The sequence below is a fragment of the Mercenaria mercenaria genome, chromosome 14 (assembly GCF_021730395.1).
Source record: "Mercenaria mercenaria strain notata chromosome 14, MADL_Memer_1, whole genome shotgun sequence".
Taxonomy (NCBI): domain Eukaryota; kingdom Metazoa; phylum Mollusca; class Bivalvia; order Venerida; family Veneridae; genus Mercenaria; species Mercenaria mercenaria.
The window spans coordinates 32,266,544-32,287,778 of record NC_069374.1 but is presented as its reverse complement, the minus strand read 5'-3'; the positions used below and the strand labels follow the sequence as shown (position 1 = coordinate 32,287,778).

General features: G+C 36.4%; 2 protein-coding genes across 26 annotated transcripts in view; one reads left to right on the top strand and one right to left on the bottom strand.

Moving 5' to 3' along the window:
* The window catches only part of LOC123527191 (leucine-rich repeat-containing protein 71-like), a 57,618-nt gene extending 49,506 nt beyond the window's left edge, over positions 1–8,112 (top strand). For all 22 annotated transcript variants that reach the window (XM_053523200.1, XM_053523191.1, XM_053523196.1 and 19 more), the window contains 4 exons: positions 3,236–3,318; positions 4,592–4,700; positions 5,202–5,317; positions 7,440–8,112. In XM_053523200.1, the coding sequence (XP_053379175.1) occupies positions 3,236–3,318; positions 4,592–4,700; positions 5,202–5,317; positions 7,440–7,553 (422 nt within the window). In that variant the 3' untranslated portion in view covers positions 7,554–8,112. The remainder of the gene's footprint in view (positions 1–3,235; positions 3,319–4,591; positions 4,701–5,201; positions 5,318–7,439) is intronic.
* Positions 8,113–9,364: 1,252 nt separating this feature from the next.
* Positions 9,365–21,235, bottom strand: part of LOC123526750 (sodium/myo-inositol cotransporter-like) — a 40,995-nt gene continuing 29,124 nt past the window's right edge. For all 4 annotated transcript variants that reach the window (XM_053523187.1, XM_053523188.1, XM_053523190.1 and 1 more), the window contains 11 exons: positions 19,997–20,101; positions 18,843–18,948; positions 17,086–17,166; positions 16,410–16,621; positions 15,825–15,960; positions 14,696–14,803; positions 13,973–14,123; positions 13,185–13,353; positions 12,392–12,610; positions 11,623–11,818; positions 9,365–10,832 (listed from right to left, as the gene is read on the bottom strand). In XM_053523187.1, coding sequence (XP_053379162.1) covers positions 10,612–10,832; positions 11,623–11,818; positions 12,392–12,610; positions 13,185–13,353; positions 13,973–14,123; positions 14,696–14,803; positions 15,825–15,960; positions 16,410–16,621; positions 17,086–17,166; positions 18,843–18,948; positions 19,997–20,101 — 1,704 coding nt within the window. In that variant the 3' untranslated portion in view covers positions 9,365–10,611. The remainder of the gene's footprint in view (positions 10,833–11,622; positions 11,819–12,391; positions 12,611–13,184; positions 13,354–13,972; positions 14,124–14,695; positions 14,804–15,824; positions 15,961–16,409; positions 16,622–17,085; positions 17,167–18,842; positions 18,949–19,996; positions 20,102–21,235) is intronic.

Genomic DNA, 21,235 nt, shown 5'->3' with positions numbered 1-21,235 from the left:
ACGTGCCTTAAAAAACTAGGTCAGTAGGTCAAATAATAAAAAAAACCTTGTGACCTCTCTAGAGGCCATACTTTTCATGGGATCTGTATGAAAGTTGGTCTGAATGTTCATCTTGATTATATCTAGATCAAGATTGAAACTGGGTCAACTGCGATCAAAAACTAGGTCAGTAGGTCTAAAATTATTAAAATCTTTTGACCTCTCTAGAGGCCATATTTTTAAATGGATCTTCATGAAAATTGATCTGAATGTTCACCTTGATGATATCTAGGTCGGTTTCGAAACTGGGTCACGTGCGGTCAAAAACTAGGCCAGTAGGTAAAAAAATAGAAAAACTTCGTGACCTCTCTAGAGGCCATATTTTTCATGAGATCTTCATGAAAATTAGTGAGAATGTTCACCTTGATGATATCTAGGTAAAGTTCAAAACAGGGTCATGTACCTTCGAAAACTAGGTCAATAGGTCAAATAATAGAAAAACCTTGTGACCTCTCTAGGGACCATATTTTTCAATGGATCTTCATGAAAATTGGTCAGAATTTTTATCTTGATAATATCTAGGTCAAGTTCAAAACTGGGTCACATGAGCTCAAAAACTAGGTCACTATGTTAGATAATAGAAAAAACGACGTCATACTCAAAACTTGGTCATGTGGGAAGAGGTGAGCGATTCAGGACCATCATGGTCCTCTTGTTTATCAGTTTGTGTTCTAAAATTTTCAAACCTGAATCTCTACTGCAAAGCTATTTAATTTTTTTTTTAAATTGTACTTAACAGAAAGTTTATTTAAAAAAGGGATTATTTTAGATTATCCCCATTTATTTTCATTTTTATGGGGGAAAAAAAGAATTTGTCATTTTTCTGTTATTCATAATCTCCTTTATTGCAAGCTTGTTCCTTAGCTTGATATGTAACTTTCTGGTAGGAACTTTTTTTTCAATTTTGGTGCTAAAACATGTGTGATTCTCTCATCTCAGGTCTGATCTGATAAAAAATAAAGCTTTATTTTCCATGTGTAACTCCTTTGTTAAATAAGGTAGATTCTGTGGCTTTTTTGGGCCAAATGTAGATGTAATACTGGGGTTAACATTTTCTTATTTTCATCATATTGTAAATCAGAATTTACCTCCCTTTGATGTTCTTTGTTCTCTGCAGACCTTATCTTGCTTATAAATTAATGTACAGTTGTTGGCTGAAATAAACATAAATTTCTTTAATGAACTTGACCATGTTTCAATTTGGACAGTACCATTAACTGTCAAAAGGGGTGTTTACCAAAAAGATACTGACTGAATGGCGAACAGTGCAGATCTTGATCAGACTGCACACAAAGGCAGAATCAATCGTGTTTAGCATGATGACGGTTAAGAGACCAAAACTATAGAAATATATTACCCAGGCTCAAAATTTTTCAGGGCTCAGGTTCCAATTTCAGGCTTTTGACTGCAGAATTTTTCCCCATAATTATAGTTTTTGTTAAAAAAAAAGGACATTAATATAGGCTGTACAAATTAGGCGTAAAAAAATTGTTCGTTTCTGGTATCCAGACCTTCCCTAAATTTTTGGCCCAACCCTTAATGCTTTTATGGACTTGGAGAACATTTTTTTCAACTTTTTAACAAAAAGTTGCAAAAATGCACTTTTTATGGATGTTAGAAATCAACTTACTGATGCTCGAAAGGCATAACCCCCTTATATGTATTAATTTTTTGACACAAAAATAATTTCCGAAAAGTCTCAAAAAAAAAACTCAAAAAAAAAAAAATGACCTACCTACCCTAATTTTTTTTGGCATGTTACCGAAAACAAAGAATTTTTTTTACCAAAAACAAAGAATTTTTTTTAGGCCTTAGGTTTTCAGACTTGTAATTTTAAACAGAATCCTAGGTCTTTCTTCTACAAGCTACAGGTAAATACGATTTGTTAAATTTTGAGCAATATTTGACTGAAAATTTGTCTGCATGTTATTCATTGTTGAAATTCATGTTCATTAAAGTAATTGCAAATTAGTGGTAAAGTAGGTTAAATGGAAATCAACTGAGAGAGCATTAAAGCTGTCATTGTTTAGTTTTTAGACTTTTGAAATAAGTGACAATAGCCTCAAAAAATAAGAAATTACTTTGGAACAATTATTGCCAGCAACGGTACATTATGTTACTATTACTGTGCTATAGATCTACATAAATGTCGAATGTTTATAAGAAGTTCCTCTCTTTCAGTTGTTAGAATTAAATCGAAAGGTGACAGATTATAACCTATTAAATACATGTATCTGTGTCGTAAAGTTTTTTAAAATATTTCTGTTTATTAAAAAATTAATGATTAGATCTATATGAAATGCTTTAAGTTCTTTTAACAGAAGCCATTATTAATATTCTGCTTAAACAATAAAATATAGGAGGTTTTAAAAGTAAACTCTGTTAAAATAAGAATATATTTCAGCTGAGGCTTCAGTTAATTAACAAAAGGTCTCAGTATTTAGCCTTTACTATAGCATTTTCCAAATATATTTCTGTATTACATAATTCTTGTACCAAGAGATGTTAAAGGTCCAATACTAAGGAAAGTGAACATTTTAATTTCTTTTAAAAATCACAGAAACTATTTCATTTTATTGGAAAATGAAAGTTGGTATGTAGAAATTCGAAATAAATCGCAGTATATGTACAATTATTTTTCTATGAAGTATGAAGAAAGTTAAAAAGACCTGGGGGGTCATTCTGTCGATTCATTGAAATTTCAACATAATACACATACATTTCTTTGAGTTCCAAAGACCTTCTGTAAATTTTGACCTGCCAATTTTCATTATTTAGTGTCTTGCAGAAGTCTATGCACTGGCTATGAAAAAAATTGCCAACTCACTTTCCCTTAGTAATGGACCTTTAAGATATACAGAAAAGTTAAATATATTTTCCTTATATATTTATAATGCATCAAGTATTGTAAACACTCCCAATAGTATCAGATAGCTTGTTATAAATATCCATGTAATTTACTGTAATAGATTCATTAAGATTTTGAGTTGAATTTGTTTCTAATTTTAGAATGAAATTAATGTTGTTAGTATTAACTTTACCTTAAAGATATAGTATGATTTTTAATATGTTTGAAATAGTTATCTATAACTAATTCCGCCTTTTTAATGAGTGTTATTATTTTGTTCGGGCAATTGTTGTGCTATCAATATCTGCTGAAAGCCATTTTTATCAATGTCTAATTTTGTTATTTTAGCATCCCTGGCAGCAGATGCTAAAGGCAAGGGAAATAAAACTAAAGGGAAAGAAAAAGGCGGGAAACCTGCTCAGGAACAAGAGGTAATTGATTTCCAAAATTAGATGGTTCACACATTCTGTTACAGAACAATATAATATATAAAATTTATTTCAAACACATTTTGGTCTCACCTGGCAACTCAAGTGTACAAGAAAAATTGCTCAAAGCCAGTCATTGAAAGAAAGATGTTTGTTGTCATGTTCATGAAAATTCCTAAGGAATTGAAATGATATGCTTGATTCTTCTAATACATATTCATACATCTTCTAATAGCATTGTGCACTGCTTTTGAGGGCTAGACAGTTTCAGGATATAGAAATTGAATAAATTAAGTGAAGTAGTATGTATGCATTCTTGATTTTGTTTTTTGGCATTAGATGATCCCTGTCAATAAGCTGTTCTACAAAACATGACTTTTTATGTCCCCACCCAATTTGAACACAAGTTGGTATATATCAGGTTGGTGAATCTCAAAACTACTTGGTTTCTGGTCAGTAAGTAGCGAATGTCTGGGCAAACAATTATGGTCTTACTTCACAGGATGATTGCCTGTGGTCAGTAGATGACACACATTGTTTTAGACATCAGGTCAAAGGTCAAGGCTACAGTTCTCTTTCAGCTGAAAGCAGTTTCCACTCAATAACTAACAAACAGAATCAAGTTGCCAGGCTTCATCGAATGCCTGTGGTCAGTAGATGACCCGTATTTTGTATGGGGTCAGTGGGTCAAAGTTCACAATCACAGAGACCTTAAAGCTGAAATAGTTTCCACTTGATAACTTAAGAAGGCTTTGGCGCCAAACTTCATAGGAATGATTGTGTAAGGTCACTCGGTGACCCCTATTGGGTTTTTTTTGGTGGGGGGGTCAAAGGTCAAGGTCACAGTGACCTAGAGACCTAAAAACGCTTCTTGTACACTAACTGAAGGAGTACTGAATTCAGACTACACCAAGATCAAGATCACAATGACTTGGAAAATGAAAATAGTTTCCACTCAAAAACTATATAATGCTCTGGCCTATAGTCAGCATATAACCCTTATTGTTTTTGGGGTCAGTAGGTCAAATGTCAAGGTGACAATCACTTGAGACTGAAAATGGTTTTTGATCAGTATCTTCAGAACATTTGGGCATATGGCCTTAAAACTTAATAGGATGATTGCCTGAAGCCAGGAAGCGACCCCAGGACCTGGTGTTTTCGAAGGCATTAGGTCAAAGATCACAGCATACAAAATTATGTTCCCAGTTACGTCCAACTAACCATCATACAGCGCATATGTGTTTCAGAAACAGCTCTTGTTTATTGATCATTTTAGCCTGCAGACAGTCAAGACTTCATAAACCCTCTACTAGAAGGTGCAGATTATATAGATGGTCGTCTGTGGGTGGCAGGAAACAGAGTGCTCATCAACTTGAACCTTTCAAGTAAGTCGTATACAAGAACAATTTTCTCCAGACGCTTTGGAGAACCTCTGTCTAGAGGTCTGTTCATTGAATGATTCTAATATTTTGATATGTGGTAGAAGACAGTCTGAAAAACAAAAAAAAACAGTCCTGAGTTTTTTAATGTTGCCTTGGCATTTTAACTGGTTTTCTGGATTTTATATGATGCACGGTGAATAGTGAATTAATGTCTGTTCAAAATCAAGAAGTTCCGCTACAGTTTAGAATCTGGTTGTGACTTGTATAGGGAAAAAGAGTAATTTTTGTTTAAACAAAGTTATTTTAATGGTGAAGATATATTTAATAAAGCTGTCAAAAACACTTTACTAATAAAATGTATGAGAAGATCCATTGGAAGCATAACACAACCAAGCTAAGTCATAAAAACCCTGGTTTGATTGAGTCTGTTCACGTGAGATAATGAGATGTGCAATACCCCTCGAAAGTTTTCAGCGGATCTACCTGGATTTTTTTTATTTTTAGGAAATGAAATTGGGGAGACAGGACTTGAAGCGCTTCTGAAGGCGATGCAGTACCAGACCACATTATGTATGGAAAATAAAAGCAGTGGAACTGGATTGATGAGATTATTAGTGGGAGTAAGTTTTTATGAGCTGCGCCATGAGAAAACCAACATAGTGGCTTTGTGACCAGCATGGATCCAGACCAGCTTGCGCATCCGGGCAGTCTGGTCAGGATCCATGCTGTTCGCTGATGGTTTTTCTAATTGCAATAGACTTTGAAAGCGAACAGCATGGATCCTGACCAGACTGCGCGGATGCGCAGGCTGGTCTGGATCCATGCTGGTCGCAAAGCCACTATGTTGGTTTTCTCATGTTGTGGCTCATATTCAAGTTTCCAGAGACTGATACTGTGACCAAATACTGAATACTTATATATACAGTCAACCTTCATTCACTTGAACTCAATGGGACTGGCAGAATTTGTTCGAATTATCGGAAGTTCAAGCCATCAAACAGTATACATTAATATAGGAATTTTTGGGGACCTTACTGTCAGTTCAAGCAAAGGGCAGTGCTCGAATTATCGGTGTTCGAGCGAATGAAGTTCAACTGTTTAAGTAAATGCAACATAATTTAGGTATTAATTTTTAGCTCATCTGATTTTTTGGAGAAAAAAATGATGAGTTATTGTCATCACTTGATCGGCAGCAGCATCTGCGTCTGCGGGGGCGTTGCCTGGTTAAGTTTTATGTTTAGGTCAGCTTTTCTCCTTAACTAACAAAGCTATTGCTTTAAATCTTGCAGCACTTGTTAACCATCAATAGCTGACTCTGTACAGCAATAAACATAACTCCATCCTGCTTTTTGCAAGAATTATGGCCCCTTTTGAACTTCAGATTTCTTGGTTAAGTTTGATGTTTAGGTCACTCCTCAAAGCTATTGCTTTAAAACTTGGAGCAGTTGTTTTCCATTAAAAGCTGACTCTGCACAACAAGTACCGTAACTCTTCATTGCTTTTTGCAAGAATTATGGCCCCTTTCGGATTTAGAAAATCAGATTTCTTGGTTAAGTTTTGTTTTTATGTCAGCTTTTCTCCTAAACTATCCAAGCTTTTGCTTTAAAACTTGCAGCACTTGTTCACCATCAGTGGCTGACTCTGAACAGCAAACAAGAAAAATAACTCTATCCTGCTTTTTGCAAAAATTATGGCCACTTTCGGACTTAGAAAATATAAGATTTCTTGGTTAAGTTTTGCATTTAGGTCAACTTTTCTCCTAAACTATCGAAGCTATTGCTTTAAAACTTGCAACACCTGTTCACAATCATAAGCTGACTCTGTACAGCAAGAAACGTAACTCCATCCTGCTTTTTGCAAGAATTATGGCCCCTTTTGGACTTAGAAAATATCATAAAAACACATAGGTAGGACAATATTTCTAACAAAAAAATCAGATGAGCAACTGCACCCGCAAGGCAGTGTTCTTGTTAAGAACTGTTATCACCTATTACCGACGCGAAGAAGATGGGGTATATTGGTTTGCTCATTGTTGGTCTATCTCTCAGTAGGTCTGTCGGTAAACCATTATCTTTCTGATCAATAAAACATTGCTTGGGCCTCAGTGGTCAACTTTAATAGGATGATTACCAATGGTCAACAGATGACAGCTATTGTTTTTGGGGTCAGTAGGTCAATTGCCAAGGTCACAGTGGCCTAAAGACTAAAACATCTCCTCTCAGTAACTAAAGAACCCTAAGGCCTACTGCCTTCAGGCTTCATAAGATGATTTCCTGTGGTCAGATGATAATCTGTACTGTTTTAGGGGTCAGTTGGTTGAAGGTCAAGGTCACAATGAAAATTAAAACAGTTTCTACTCCATAACTGCAGAACACTTTAGCATACAGTTGTCAAACTTCTTGCCTGTAGTCAGTAAATGATCCCTATGATTTTGGGAGAGTTCAAGGTCACAATGACCTCGAGACTGAAAATTGCCTCTCATTAATGTCTGGAGAACAGACAGTCTGATTCTTAGTTTATTATTGGGAGAAGATAAACTCACTAGTCCCTCCTTAGAGGCACCAGACTGGAAAGCTGGATTCCCAGTGGCTATACATAGCTCATTTCAAATAAAACTTGCACCTTTATACCTTTATCTATATGCTGGTGGATGAAGAATTTTAGTGTCCCATCACAGAGGCACCAAACTTGAAACTGCTTTTGACATGCAGTACTGATAGCTTTATTTATACTTTCTTACAGAAGAACAAAGTGAGATCAAGTCACGAATTGCTTCAAAAGATAACAGATATCATGCTACCCAAAGACCCGTTCTACAAACCTCCACCACAGACGCCAGAAGTTAATGAAGCCTAACAATTTAGATAAATTATATATATTATTACCGATGGGACAGAGGCCTAAGGAGAAAAATGTGAACAAGTTGCATTGAACATTTTGATAACATTCCTAAATGAGCTGCAGTATTAATTGTTATTAGTTTGCATTTTTAGTAGACATAATTTGGAACATTTCTATAGGTTTAAGAAAGAAAACACTGCAATATAATATATATGTCTGTCAAGATGTACTTAACATGAATGATACATAATTATTATAATGTCATTTATGCATAAAACTAAAATACAAGATGGTTAAAGTACAAGTATTGTAGTTTACAAAGATGTTACATTGTTTTGAATTTTGAAGGTTGCTGTTAGAAATTCTCCAAACGGACCCGTCCAGTACAATGAACAATGACCCAGTTTTTACTATAGCGTCCATATTTGACTGTGATAATATTTTGTTCTGTTTAGTTATATGAAATTGTTTATAAAACTAATTTATAATATTAATTATTTTTATGCTGATAAAATGTGATAAATTGTTTATGTGCATTTATGTTCAAAATGGATGAATAAATGAATGAATGTCATGCATTTGGTTCCTGTGTTTTTACATGTTAACAATGAGTATACTGCTTAATGTTTGTTCCTATGTCAAAACTTTGTATCACCAAGTTATGTTTTTATATGCTCGTTTTGAAAAAATGAACTTATGGAATGGCAATGTCTGTCCATCCGTCAACATTTTGGTTCCAGACTCTTAAGTCAAGAAAGTGCAATAGCTACAGCTTTCAAACTTTACAGGATGGCTAAGCATCACTTGAGGTAGATCCCTATCGTTTTGGGGGTCAAAGGTCAAGGTCACAGTGACCTGGAGACTGAAAATGGTTTCTTGACACCAAGTCATTTAGTATAAAGCTATGGATTTCGAACTTAAGACATTGACTAAATAAGTCTAGAGGAAGATCCCGATCAATTTTAGGGTCAGTAGCTCAAAGGTCAAGGTCACAAGGATTTCACTTAATTTCTTGTATTTGTTTTTAATTTCTGGGTTCTATATTGCTAAGTATATAAGTTGTACCTTTCATACTTTATAGGATGACATAGCACCACTCAATGAAGATCCTTTTTGTTTCTATGGGTCAAAGATCAAGATCATAGTGACCTGGAGACCTCAAGTGGTTTCTGGACACTTCTGTCATAAGTAAAACACCTAATAGTATGACTAAAATTTTGGGGTCAGTCAGTCGAACTACAGTGTCACAGGGACCTAACTTAATTTCTGGTAATTTGTTCGTTTCTGGGACTCTAAGGCAGAAAGTATAACAGCTAAGGCTTTCATACTTTTCAAAATGACTGTGTACCACTTGAAGAAGACCCCAGTTGATTTAAGGGTAAGTAACTTCTTCCATGTACAGGACAGAAATCCAAGAACTGGATTTGTACTTTATCTACGGGTCAGATCAAGGTCACAAGGATCCCTTATTGTTTTACTTTCTACTTATTTTACTGTCCCTCATCTACGTCCTGAACTCCCTCCCACATCCCCCCCAGCACTCCTCCAAATTTATTGTTTCTGATGCCCATTTTCACTATCCCACCTATTCTGCTTGCAAATAGGCATATTATATCGTTAGGTGGAGCTCTGGTTCTAAAAATCAAATTTTGCTTCTGCTAACTTTTTTATATTTCAAGAATTTAATGTGGGGATAGGAAATCTGTTGATCATTTAACAACTCTTGTTACCTGTAAGTTTTGAGAAGAAACCTCCGGAAAAAATGTAATTTAAAAACATATTGCCCTACTGAAATACTAGGAAAACTGAAAACAGAAAGTTCTACGTCATCACGATTCTTTATTATATAACTATAAAATAATGAAATTACAGAAATGTTTTTCAGATTTTGTCTAGCAACATGTGATATTATTTAATACAAATTCATGTTTGCTTCAGTAGCAGCTTTTGTTTGTTTGGGTTTAACGTCGTTTTTTAACAGTATTTCAGTTATGAAACGGCGGGCAGTTAACCTAACCAGAGTTCCTGGATTCTGTACCAGTACAAACCTGTTCTCCGCAAGAAACTGCCAACTTCCCCACATGAAGAAGAGGTGGAGGACGAATGATTTCAGACACGATGTCTTTTATCAAATCGTCACGGAGAACATTAGGCCCGCCCATGATCCGTAGATCTGCGCTCTCTCTATTGAGCTGAGCGGGTGGGTCTGTGCATATTGTAATAGTTGGTCAATGAAATAATAGAAACAACATATAGTATGTTATATTTTGTATTCTTTCACACAAAAACTACTTGAAACAACCTTTTGTGTTCATTAAAGACTACACTGTATTATATAATGTTAAATTATTAATTTTTATGGGATATTTACTTTCCTGGTTTAACCGATTACAAGTACGTGTAATTAAATTAATCCCAATGAACAATCATTTTATCTTTCGAAATCTTTAATCCTCAAAACTCATATTACTGTGAATACGGCATTTTGACCAAAACTACATTTTTTTTGCCCACAAAATCTTAAGATTATTACAGTATACATGTACTGTTATCAAACCCAATAAGCATGATGGGTGTTATATGTCTCGCAAAGTGTCCATTTCCCTATTTCATAAATTATTTTATGAGCATTGTTGCATGTTAGAGACAGTAGTGTCAAGTTGTTGAAAAATCTACAAGATGTAAAATCAGAACCAGGAAGTTTACAATGAGATTTGACCGAAGAGAAGCATATGCTTTGCTTGCACAATGACATAATAAACAACTTGTTCATAGAGCTTAAACATTTTCTGTATTGTTCAACAAAAAGTCTACTATGTATATGAAAAATAGACATTAATATGGGTTAAAAGATGGAGGGCACTGAAATTTCTAATAAAGAGCAAACAATGTCATCGTTTACAAGTACGTACAGTAGTTCATATAGGTTGGTAATAACAAATACGGTGATATCTATGTCACTATCTTGCTAAGTAAAACTAAAATCACATAACCTTATATATAGGAAAATATCCTGTATAAAATATAGTAATTTTATAATATTCTGACGAAATCTGACCATTTGCAAAACAGTTCAGTTGGGCTCATACTTCCAAAAAGACCAGAATACGTACAGGAAAGTTCCGAGTGATAAGATTATGACTAAACCTATATTTAGACCAATTTTGGCATATTTATTTTGTTTAAGGGTGGCCACTTTCTCCATGTGCAGTCTGAGTTCTCTTTCCTTTTCTTCGTCGACGTTGGATGTGATTCCACACACATAGTTCAGAGCCTTTTCTGCACAGTGTAACTCTGAAAATACAATTGAGCAATTAGTTTAGTTTATACTAACTTGTTTTAGCTCGATTGTGATGAAATCTTCAAGCTTATTGGAACCACTCTCGAGTCCGCTTCCTGGAAAAACCAGTACTTGTGTCATATGAGAAGTCATGGTCGTGACCCCAGTGAGGCTCGAACCCACGACTCGGCCGACACCTTATCCACTAGACCACCGCTCCCCACTGAGCAATTCAAAGATGTACAAAAAAAGAACTGGTATCTCCAGTAAGATAATCTATACGACTGATACAACAGGGAGGTACCCAAATCAAAAGTACAGACTGTGCAATTTCTTACTATTTTGAAGCCAAAGACATTGATTCTCACGTGTTGGTACCAGTTCGAAATACAAGGACACTTGGATAACGAACCTCATAGCTGAACCATACCATGAAGGTAGGGACTCTGTGGCTGAGTTGTTAAGGTCACTGATTTTAAAACTACTTGCCCCTCACTGATTTGGGTTCAAAACCTCACTAAGAGTTGTAAAATTTTATGAGGCAGCCATCAAGCTGACCTAGGGAATGTTGGATCTAGCCAGGTGACTCCCAAGCGAATGAAAATATAATTCCACAGCAAAAAAATTAAAATTATTTTAGACAGTTTTTCACCCTAAATTGCTCGTAGATTACAGGAGCAGCTGATTTATACTGAAATCTCTTCTGATATTTGTATCCTCCTCAATTGCTTTTTCCTGACAGTATGGTGTACTGACATGATTCTTGACTATAAATTTAATGAATAAGAACTGTTAGTTTCAGACCTTTTTCCTCTGTTGGTATGTCAAGGTTTGGATCCCTGTAATGGTGTTTTTCCTCCACCGAGAACACCTGCATGTTGCTATCGGCAGTAGCAGCCAGGTTAGTGAAGCCATTTTGATTGTCTTTATTTGATTCCTTTTGTTCCGTCTCTTCTACATAGGGCTCCGACTTCCTTGTCCAGAATGTAGTACGTGCCAACTAAGAATGACATACGAATGTATTTAGATTATGAACCTATGTTTTATTGCTTTTTTATTATCGTTACATTTGTTTTATCATTTGACACAAGTCCAAACGAAGATGGAATGTAGACGGAAGGTACTGGCTTGGATGAATATCGTGCGATGTTTATGAAACTTTTGAAAAATACGACTTTCCTTGAATAAAGCATGTAGCTAATACCTTAGATGTGAAGCAACTGACCCCATCTTATTTGTTCTTAAACTCGTAAAACAATTAACAAAGTAACGAATACCATTCAAAAAGGACAAAAACACATAGATGGTCTATGTTTGTCTTAAACACTATTGTGAAATATCATTGAAAAAGGATAAAGACAAACAGAAGGTCTATGTTTGTTTTAAATACTATTGCCAATAACGGACACAGATACGACATAAGAAATGTCGTTGCATCTTAAACGTTTACAGGAACGATAAAAACACGGAAACAGAAATAAGACAGGTGTGCGTACAACAGAAATCTATTGTAAAAACGAGCAAATGAACTTATGCGGCAAACAAACTTTAAATCTTTTATGTAGGGACTTACATATTTTTTATGCGGCCTGCCTGTGAAGTAGCTGATGACGATGGCAGTTACAGCAGTTAGCAGAGTGATGAAAAGTGAGAAATACATGTAATGGAAATTTTTCAGTATCCCAGGGCGATTGTCTTCCTTCCCACACCCCCCGCTGCTGTAGTACACAAACGCTAATATCATCCGTATTACCCCGGTGAGGAAGGCCAGCATTAATGCCCAGAACGCTCCCTGAAAGTAAATTTCCAATGTGCATATCAAAAAGATCATTTGTGTATTTGATTTGAGACCCGGATTCTTGAATTTTATACCCGTCATTAATGATATTAATACCTTCAATGGTATTTATACAATGAATTTATATAATGTGTCAGTATTTAGTTAATTTCAACACTATATCGTAATTTTGATGTTGGGTTTAATGTCGCACCGACACACTTATAGGTCATATGGCCATGGCGACATTCAAGCTTTTGATGTTGGAGGAAAAACTCAGGGGCCCTCCGTGCATTATTTCATCATGGACGGGCACCTGGGTAGAACTACCGATCCTCTGCAAGCCAGCTGGATGACTTCCTCACATGAAGAATTCAACGCCCCAAGTGAGGCTCAAACCCACATCAGTGAGAGGCAGTTAAGTTATTCGAAATCAGCGACTTTAAACACTCGGCCACGGAGGCCCCAATACTAACTAGTACAACAGTTGTTACATCATTAAAAATTAGATATCAGTTATGTTGGGTCATCAAACTTATAACATCAAAAATGTATACTATTTACGGATACAAGTATGACTTGCAAATACCTGCTCATTAACCATTGGAACTAACACCGCAAGCAGAAATACGGCTGCGAATGGCGGGGCTAGGTAGTTGGTAATTTCTTGTATATAAATGAATACTTGACCCCCTTGTGTCTCCTTTAACACCGGTACCCAGGCTATAGACACGCCCACCATAACGAGAATAAATAACCTGAAATAATACGTATAATTGAGCCGCACCATGAGAAAACCAACATAGTGCATTTGCGACCAGTATGCATCCGCGCAGTCTGGTCAGGATCAATAGCTTCTCTAATTGCAATATGCTTTGAAAGCGGACAGCATGGACCCAGACCAAGCTGCGCGGATGCGCAGGCTGGTCTGGATCCATGCTGGTCGCAAATGCACTATGTTGGTTTTCTCATGGTGCGGCTCAATTTTTAAATACATTTGTAACACGCAATATAATTGAAATAATGAGTTATTTATATTCGTGCATCCTTATCAGCACAAGTAAAATCAAGATGAAAGGCCGTCATTATACAACATACAGAACTGAAATTCAAAAATATCCAATTGGCTGAATTTCAGTCATAAAGACAGTATAAATACAGTGATAATTTGAAACACACTAAATTATAAGACCCCAATTCAAATTGTTCTTCGCGTGTATATACGTGTTCCACAATTGCAACCAAAGAGTCCTGCCAAATGACTGCGAGAAAATGGCCAGTGAAATCTTAGAAAATTGTTGGCTTGGTAAAAAAAATCTATTTTGAATTCGCTACTTTGATGTGATTTAGCAATAAAGTGTGTGTATTCAGACTTACCTCCCTACAAGCATCTGTTCTCGCTGAGAACAATTCTTTCTGATTTTTGTGTAAATATCTACAGTGAACAGTGTGCTAGCGCTGTTGAAGATCGAGTCAAGGTCACTCATGAGAGCCGCTATCATTACCGCCATCATCAGGCCTCGCAACCCTGATGATAGTTTAAAATTATCTAGTGTACACCATGTCCTTTTAATGATACAATTAATTCTATTGTACATAACTGAAAACTGCAACGCGTTGCGTTGATTTTCAATGTTTGGTATAAACGACTAAATCTTTACATCTAAACTCAATTAAAACTGAAAATATTTAGTAAATTATTAACACACTTAAGCTGATCTTGAATAAATTAAAGAAAAAAAAGTAAACAACGATAAAAGTATATGCAGCAAAAACTAAACTGGGTTATTCCCCTTCAATCGCAAGTTTACTATATAGAGTATTTTTTTTTATCAATATTCACTTACTTTTCCACCGAACATGTACGTATTACACTAATAGATTGCATAGCTTCATTGCTCTATCATCTTCTGTATGATTTAAGAGTACAAAAAGAAGTGCGTCTTTGAATCATGGTGTTCAGATACCATACATCCATAATAACTAATGATAAAATGCATTGTAACGTTTGCCTGCTATTATTTTACGTGATTGTACTCTTATGCAACCAAGGGTTTTCTAGATTTTGTTGTTTTCTATTAGGTATGCAAGATACTCTACCTTCAGGCATGATACCCAACACAAGTCTTGGGTAAGCTATGCTGCTACATCCCGCCTCGCTCTGACACACATAATTACAGATTTCCGGGTCCACGCATGCAACCTCATCTGTGTTAAGATAAAGGCAATGACAAAGTGATAAAAATGCAAATGAATTATGTTTTCACGACGTGTTTTGTGGCGGTAAATATTTCCTCAAATCTGGTGTAAAATGATCTGTGTTTTTGAAAATTTATGTGCTCTACATAATAAGTAGAAAATTATGATGCTTCACTTTGGAATCTTCTTTCTTTTTATTGCCAACAGTTTTTTCTTAATAAAGAAAAGAATCAACAAAAACAGAAAACGATTAATGTTGCAATGTGCAGGAATAAGTGGCATTGCCCACATCATTGTTGCGACGCTTAAAAAAACCTCTTTTGTACGCAGAAACAGGTTTGGAAATTATAGTTTTTTGTACATTATCAAGAGGTTAATAAACGACAAAGTTGTGACCTTGCCATAATGGCACACGTAGTGTCATTTTGAAACTTGGTGTGCCATTATGGCTACAAGGCACACAGCAATCGTTTGTGTACAATTTTTTAAGATACAATCTCTTTATTTTTATCTTGGTATTTTTATTTTTGTAATTTTCACTAACTTATATAAATGAGCCGTACCATGACAAAACCAACATAGTGCAATTGCGACTAGCATGGATCCAGACCAGCATGCGCATCCGCGCAGTCTGGTCAGGATCCATGCTGTTCGCTTTCAAAGCCTATTGTAATTAGAGGAACCGTTAGCGAACAGCATGGATCCTGACCAGACTGCGAACTATGTTGGTTTTCTCATGGTGCGGCTCAAATACTCTAGTGTGAGCTTCTTTTTATCCACAATGCCACCAATATTTGAGAACCGATCTGTAAACGATATCACCCGCCACAATGATGTTGCTGTATGATATCGACGTCAGAACGCCCCGGCAACGTTCCGGACAGTCGAATGTGGCTCGCAAGGAACGGCTGTTCTTTACGGAACTTAAATAAGAAGTGGAATTCGAAAATGAATATATGTAACATTCACCTTAAATGTTAAGAAGTGACTTTCAAACAATCAAAATTAATATTTTGTACTAAAGCATTACCAGCGTAAAGAATTCTGCTGATCATGCCCGGCATCACCATCATGAACAATGGCAGTACCTTGATAAATCCTGCCATCAGAGTGGCACCTTGGGCATGAGACAAACTCTTTGCTGCCAGGAGACGCTGCACGATTACCTGTCACAAACATGAACGATTTAGAAGATTAGAAACGATATGCTAAATATAAAATTTTGATAAATGTATGATGTTGCTTAAAAAAAGTAGTTTTTATTCGATAGAAACTGATCTTTTCTGTCTTGTCGCAATGCTGTATTACAATGGAATTCATATAAGGCGGTACATTTTCGACTATAGTTTGTGAGTTAGATCTAATTTTAAGATTTCTTCGAATCAATGGAATTCGCTTTACATTGACTTAAATAGTTAAATAGTTCTATCTGCGCAATCAGTAGAGAAGGTCTAACGTCACCATGACAGTTCCCTACAGTAAATAAATCCCCCAACAATTTTGAGTTTATATATATTCGTTTTGTTTTGCGGTCATTAGTTTTATAATTATATAAAACCAGCTAAATTTTGGGGTAAAATAACTGATGGTTTAAGAGATCTGTTTTGAACATTACCTGATCCGCGCACCAGTACCATATTGAGCCCGGTGTCTGTCCGAGCAGGAAGCCCAACCACGGCATATAGTCATCGTCTGCCTCTCTTAACATCCGGAAGGAGTTCGGGTCTGTCTCGTGACACGTGGTGTTTGGCATTCTATACGTCTCCTTCGTAGTGGCATTCGGGTATCTTCGGGCAAGTCCGTCGTACCCACCGATCTTTGAGAAACCTCAGTGCACGAGAGAGACAAAAAAATACTAACATCAGAAACCTTTACATTTCTTCATTTAATGCTGCTAGTCTCGCTTGCTTGTTTGGAAGAGATAAGGTTGTTCCTTAAACGAACACTCCATTTTATAAGAGAAAAACATTTCAAAATTATTTTCTTCGGCTTGACAAAGAAATATAATATAATGAGAATTGCTTATGATTAAACTGTGTGATCAGCTTCTAATTTTTTTGAAGTTGTGTGAAAACAGCTGACAAGAAAGAAATAAATATAATCTCTTGGTTTATATTCATTATGCAGTGCTCTACAAACAATCGTTAGTAATCGCTTTGTGCACTTTACTTGAATACTAATTAAACAAATGTTGTCCAAAAAAAATTCAGGATAAGATTAACATTTTGATATGCGCCGACATTTATTACTGACAGAAATGGTACTAATTGTAAAATATACACAGCACTTACTCATTCCCATAAGAGTGAGACCGCCGCCAACCATCAGTACAGCTTGCATTGTATCCGTGTATATAACGGCTGTCAGACCGCCTGTAATGATATAAACAGTCAGTTACTTTTTTATTACGTCATCAACACAATTATAGGTCATGACTGCGACCTTTTGACTGTGTTGGAAGACCCACATGTGTCCCTCTGGGTATTATTTCAGCACGGCATACACCTGGATAGAACCGCCGACCTTCCGTAAGCCAGCTGGATGGCTTCCTCACACGAAACAATTCTAATTATCATGAATAACTGTGCATTCTAGACTTCTAAAGGCTCTTCTTATATCTTTTATTGTTTATTTTTCTTCACCACCCGAAAATCGGGAGAACATATTCAGAAATTCCTTAAGTCTCAGTCACATTAGATTACACCGTATATAGCGTTTACAGACATCCAACGTATAACAAACTTTTCAATCCGTTCATGTCCGTTCGCATGCGTTTCTTTTCCGTTTCTCACGTAGCGCATGCGCTCCTTGTCCGGTGACGTTCGTTCCATCCGGTGGAAGGTTTTGAGCATGTTCAAAATTTAGAACTTACACCGCCGGACAAAGTTGTCCGTTAGAAGTACGGTAGCAATGCGCTGATATGCGTTTTGTTCGTTACTCGTGCGTTCCCTACTCTGTACTTGTCCGATTCGCATCCGTTCTTGTCCGGTGGACCTGATACTCGGCCGGACTACTACCGGACATGCAAGGGATGTATAACGTATGTTCAACGGACGATAACTGACAAGAACGTTTTGTCAGTTTTTTATGCGTTGCGCTTAAGTTTTACGCGGTACAAATCCGTTACTAGTACGGTGATATCCGTTAATTGAAAATTTTTCGTCCTATATATGTTCGTTAATCTTCGGTCACTGTGCGTTTTACGCGCCCCATACACCGATAGCAAGAGCACCGAGCAGCAGCGGGGGATGCCTTTCGTCACCGGATAACTTTCTGCCGCATTTTTTCTATACGTTTGGCGTCCGTTAACGCTTTACGGTGTAGTGTGACTGAAACATTAAAATCAAAGCCTTGAGATGTCTGGTGGTTGCGGGTTTTGCTAGAGTTATTTTCATTTTAAATGCAAATCTATAAATATACATGTATAAGAAACAAATACTAATGTGCCTCATATCTAAGATAAACTCTGCCTGACCTTACATGAACAGCTGCAAGTCAGTGATGTAACCATGGGCTGGAATACCTAATCATTGACAGATCTTATATAATCTAAATGGCCAGTGTGAATGGATAGAGGATGAATAAGAACTACTTGATCATTGATAATTCATCCGCATTGTTCATGAATGGGACTACTTTGTGTAGCACATGAACATCCTTCCTGTGAATGTGATTTGGAATCAAATAAAGATACTACATGATTGTCAGAAATACACTTAACTTTGGTAGCGGGATAAACCCGCAACCAAAAATCAGTTTTGATAAAATGCCGGTGATATACATCAGTTGTATTACAGGCTGCCGATCTGATGACGGTTGTATAATACCGGTATCTTGTTAATACTAGTACGTTAGCCCATCACCGTATCTGTGCTGTGAAGTGGTGTTATGGTTTATTGCTCACGGGATTTGAGCGTATTTATAATCAGGGGATTAAATGACAATTCTCTCATGAAGAAATCGTTCATTCGGGAACCAGCCGGTGCTAACTATGCTGACTATACACAGACATGGATAGTTTGATACCTAAATGCATACCCCGACATACCTGTCATTGTCAGAATCCCAGTAATGGTGACTAAAATAAAGATGCACAAATACAGATCCCATTTGAGAGACTGTTGTATAAACAGCGCTCCTGTGAACAGATCACCCTGGAATACAGAATATGTTGGCATAAACATAGGTCTTTACATGTGGCCAAAGTATGACCTGTCGGCAATTATCCATTCGTTTAAAGAAAATAACTAAAGCCTTCCAGGAACCGAAAAGTGCGCCCCGATTCCTATCACACTTTGTTTCAGATTTTTTTTTCAATTCACGTTTCTTCCATATTATACAATTTTATCAAAAACTATGAGTCAAAACAAAGTGTTGCAAAAACACACCCTTTTTGCACTTTTTTGCGATTTAGTTTCTATTCATATCGCAATAAGTTTGGATACCACTGTAAATCGGTTCGCTAAAAGGACACGTGCATTGGGGTAGAACGTCACAATTCGCATATTTCCTTTACCACTCCATGCAAACGTTCGACAAATTAATACTCTAAGGCAATGGAGTATTAGAAACAGTGTTCTGGAATGTTTGGAACATGTGCGAACTTTGGTGCAGGCGGAAACAGTCAAATAATAAATGAACCGCACCATGAGAAAACCAGCATAGTGCATTTGCGACCAGTATGCATCCGCACAGTCTGGTCAGGATCCATGCTGTTCGCTTTCAAAGCCTATTGCAATTAGAGAAATCGTTAGCGAACAGCATGGATCCTGACCAGACTGCGTGAATGCGCAGGCTGGTCTGGATCCATGCTGGTCGCAAATGTACTATGTTGGTTTTCTCATAGCGCGGCTCAAATAATTGCAAGTCTAAGTGGTCCCTATCCACTATGTATTATAATAGAGGCGGGTAACAGAGTAGAACAGTGTGAAATTTCATTCCATCGAAAGCAGCTTAGAAAATGATTCAAATCTTCGGAGAAGCAAATAGAAAGCGGGTCCTGCATTCAACAGGGTAGGCAAATAACATTCTCGTCCCTAAAGTCCACCCATAGCTCGTGTATGCTCTAAATGTCTAGATACATGTCTGTCAGAGCTTAGTTCAAATGAATTTTTGAAAATGTGCCCTTCATTATGTGAAATAGTTGTTTACTAAAACTTGTACAAAACCAACACAAAACTGAAACTGATAGGTGATACTTACAGAACACTTCGTGAAGATGTAGAGAATGAGAGACAGCAATGCAAAATAAACTCGCAATCTTTCACCACCAAAACGTTTAGTGAGGTATTCCGGCATTGTATAAGTCTGAAATATAGAGGACTTTATTCAGGCATTGTATAAGTGGTAAATAGTGAGGACTTTATTCAAGCATTGCATAGGTCTGAAATATAGAGGACTTTATTCTGGCATTGTATTGGTCTGAAATATAAAGGACTTTATTCCGGCATTGTATAAGTCTGAAATATAGAGGACTTTATTCCGGCATTGTATAGGTCTTAAATATATCTATGACTTTATTAGGCATTGTATAGGTCTGAAATATTGAGGACTTTATTCAGGCATTGTATAGTTCTGAAATATAGAGGACTTTTTATTCAGGCATTGTATAGTTCTGAAATATAGAGGACTTTATTCAGGCATTGTATAGGTGTGAAATGTAGAGGACTTTATTCAGGCATTGTATAGGTGTGAAAAGAAGAGGACTTTATTCAGGCATTGTGTAGGTGTGAAATATAGAGGACTTTATTAAGGCATTGTATAGGTATGTAATATAGAGGACTTTATTCAGGCATTTTATTGGTGTGAAATATACAGGACTTTATTCAAGCATTGTATAAGCCAGAAATCTGAAGAACTTTATTTAGGCATTGTATAAGTCTGAAATCTAAATGACTTTATTCCGGCATTGTTAGGGTCTGGACTGTAGAGGACACCGTTCATTGTATAAGTCTGAAATATAAAGGACTTTATTTAGACATTGTATACGTCTGAAACATGGAGGATGTTTATACGTACGTAAGTCTGAAATATGGAGGATGTTTATTCGTACTTAAGTCTGATATATGGAGGATGTTTATTCAGACTTTGTATAAGTCTGAAATATGGAGGATGTTTATTCGTACTTAAGTCTGAAATATGGAGGATGTTTATTCGGGACGTTTACTAAGACATCGTGTAAGTCTGAAATACCAACGGTCTTTTACTAGGAACGATATGCATGCACGAGCATACTGCATAGGTAATTATGACTTTTATTATCATGAAGCTAATCGCATGCATGCATATAAATTATCACTTCAGTGCAAAATGTACTGTAAAGTTGTATACCAAACAATTTTTTCGTAATGCGTCTAATGTAGTTTACGCATAAAGTTAGTTTTATTTGTGTAATTTCAAAACACTCAAGATCCTCAAGATCCTAAGTCTCTAAACGAAAGG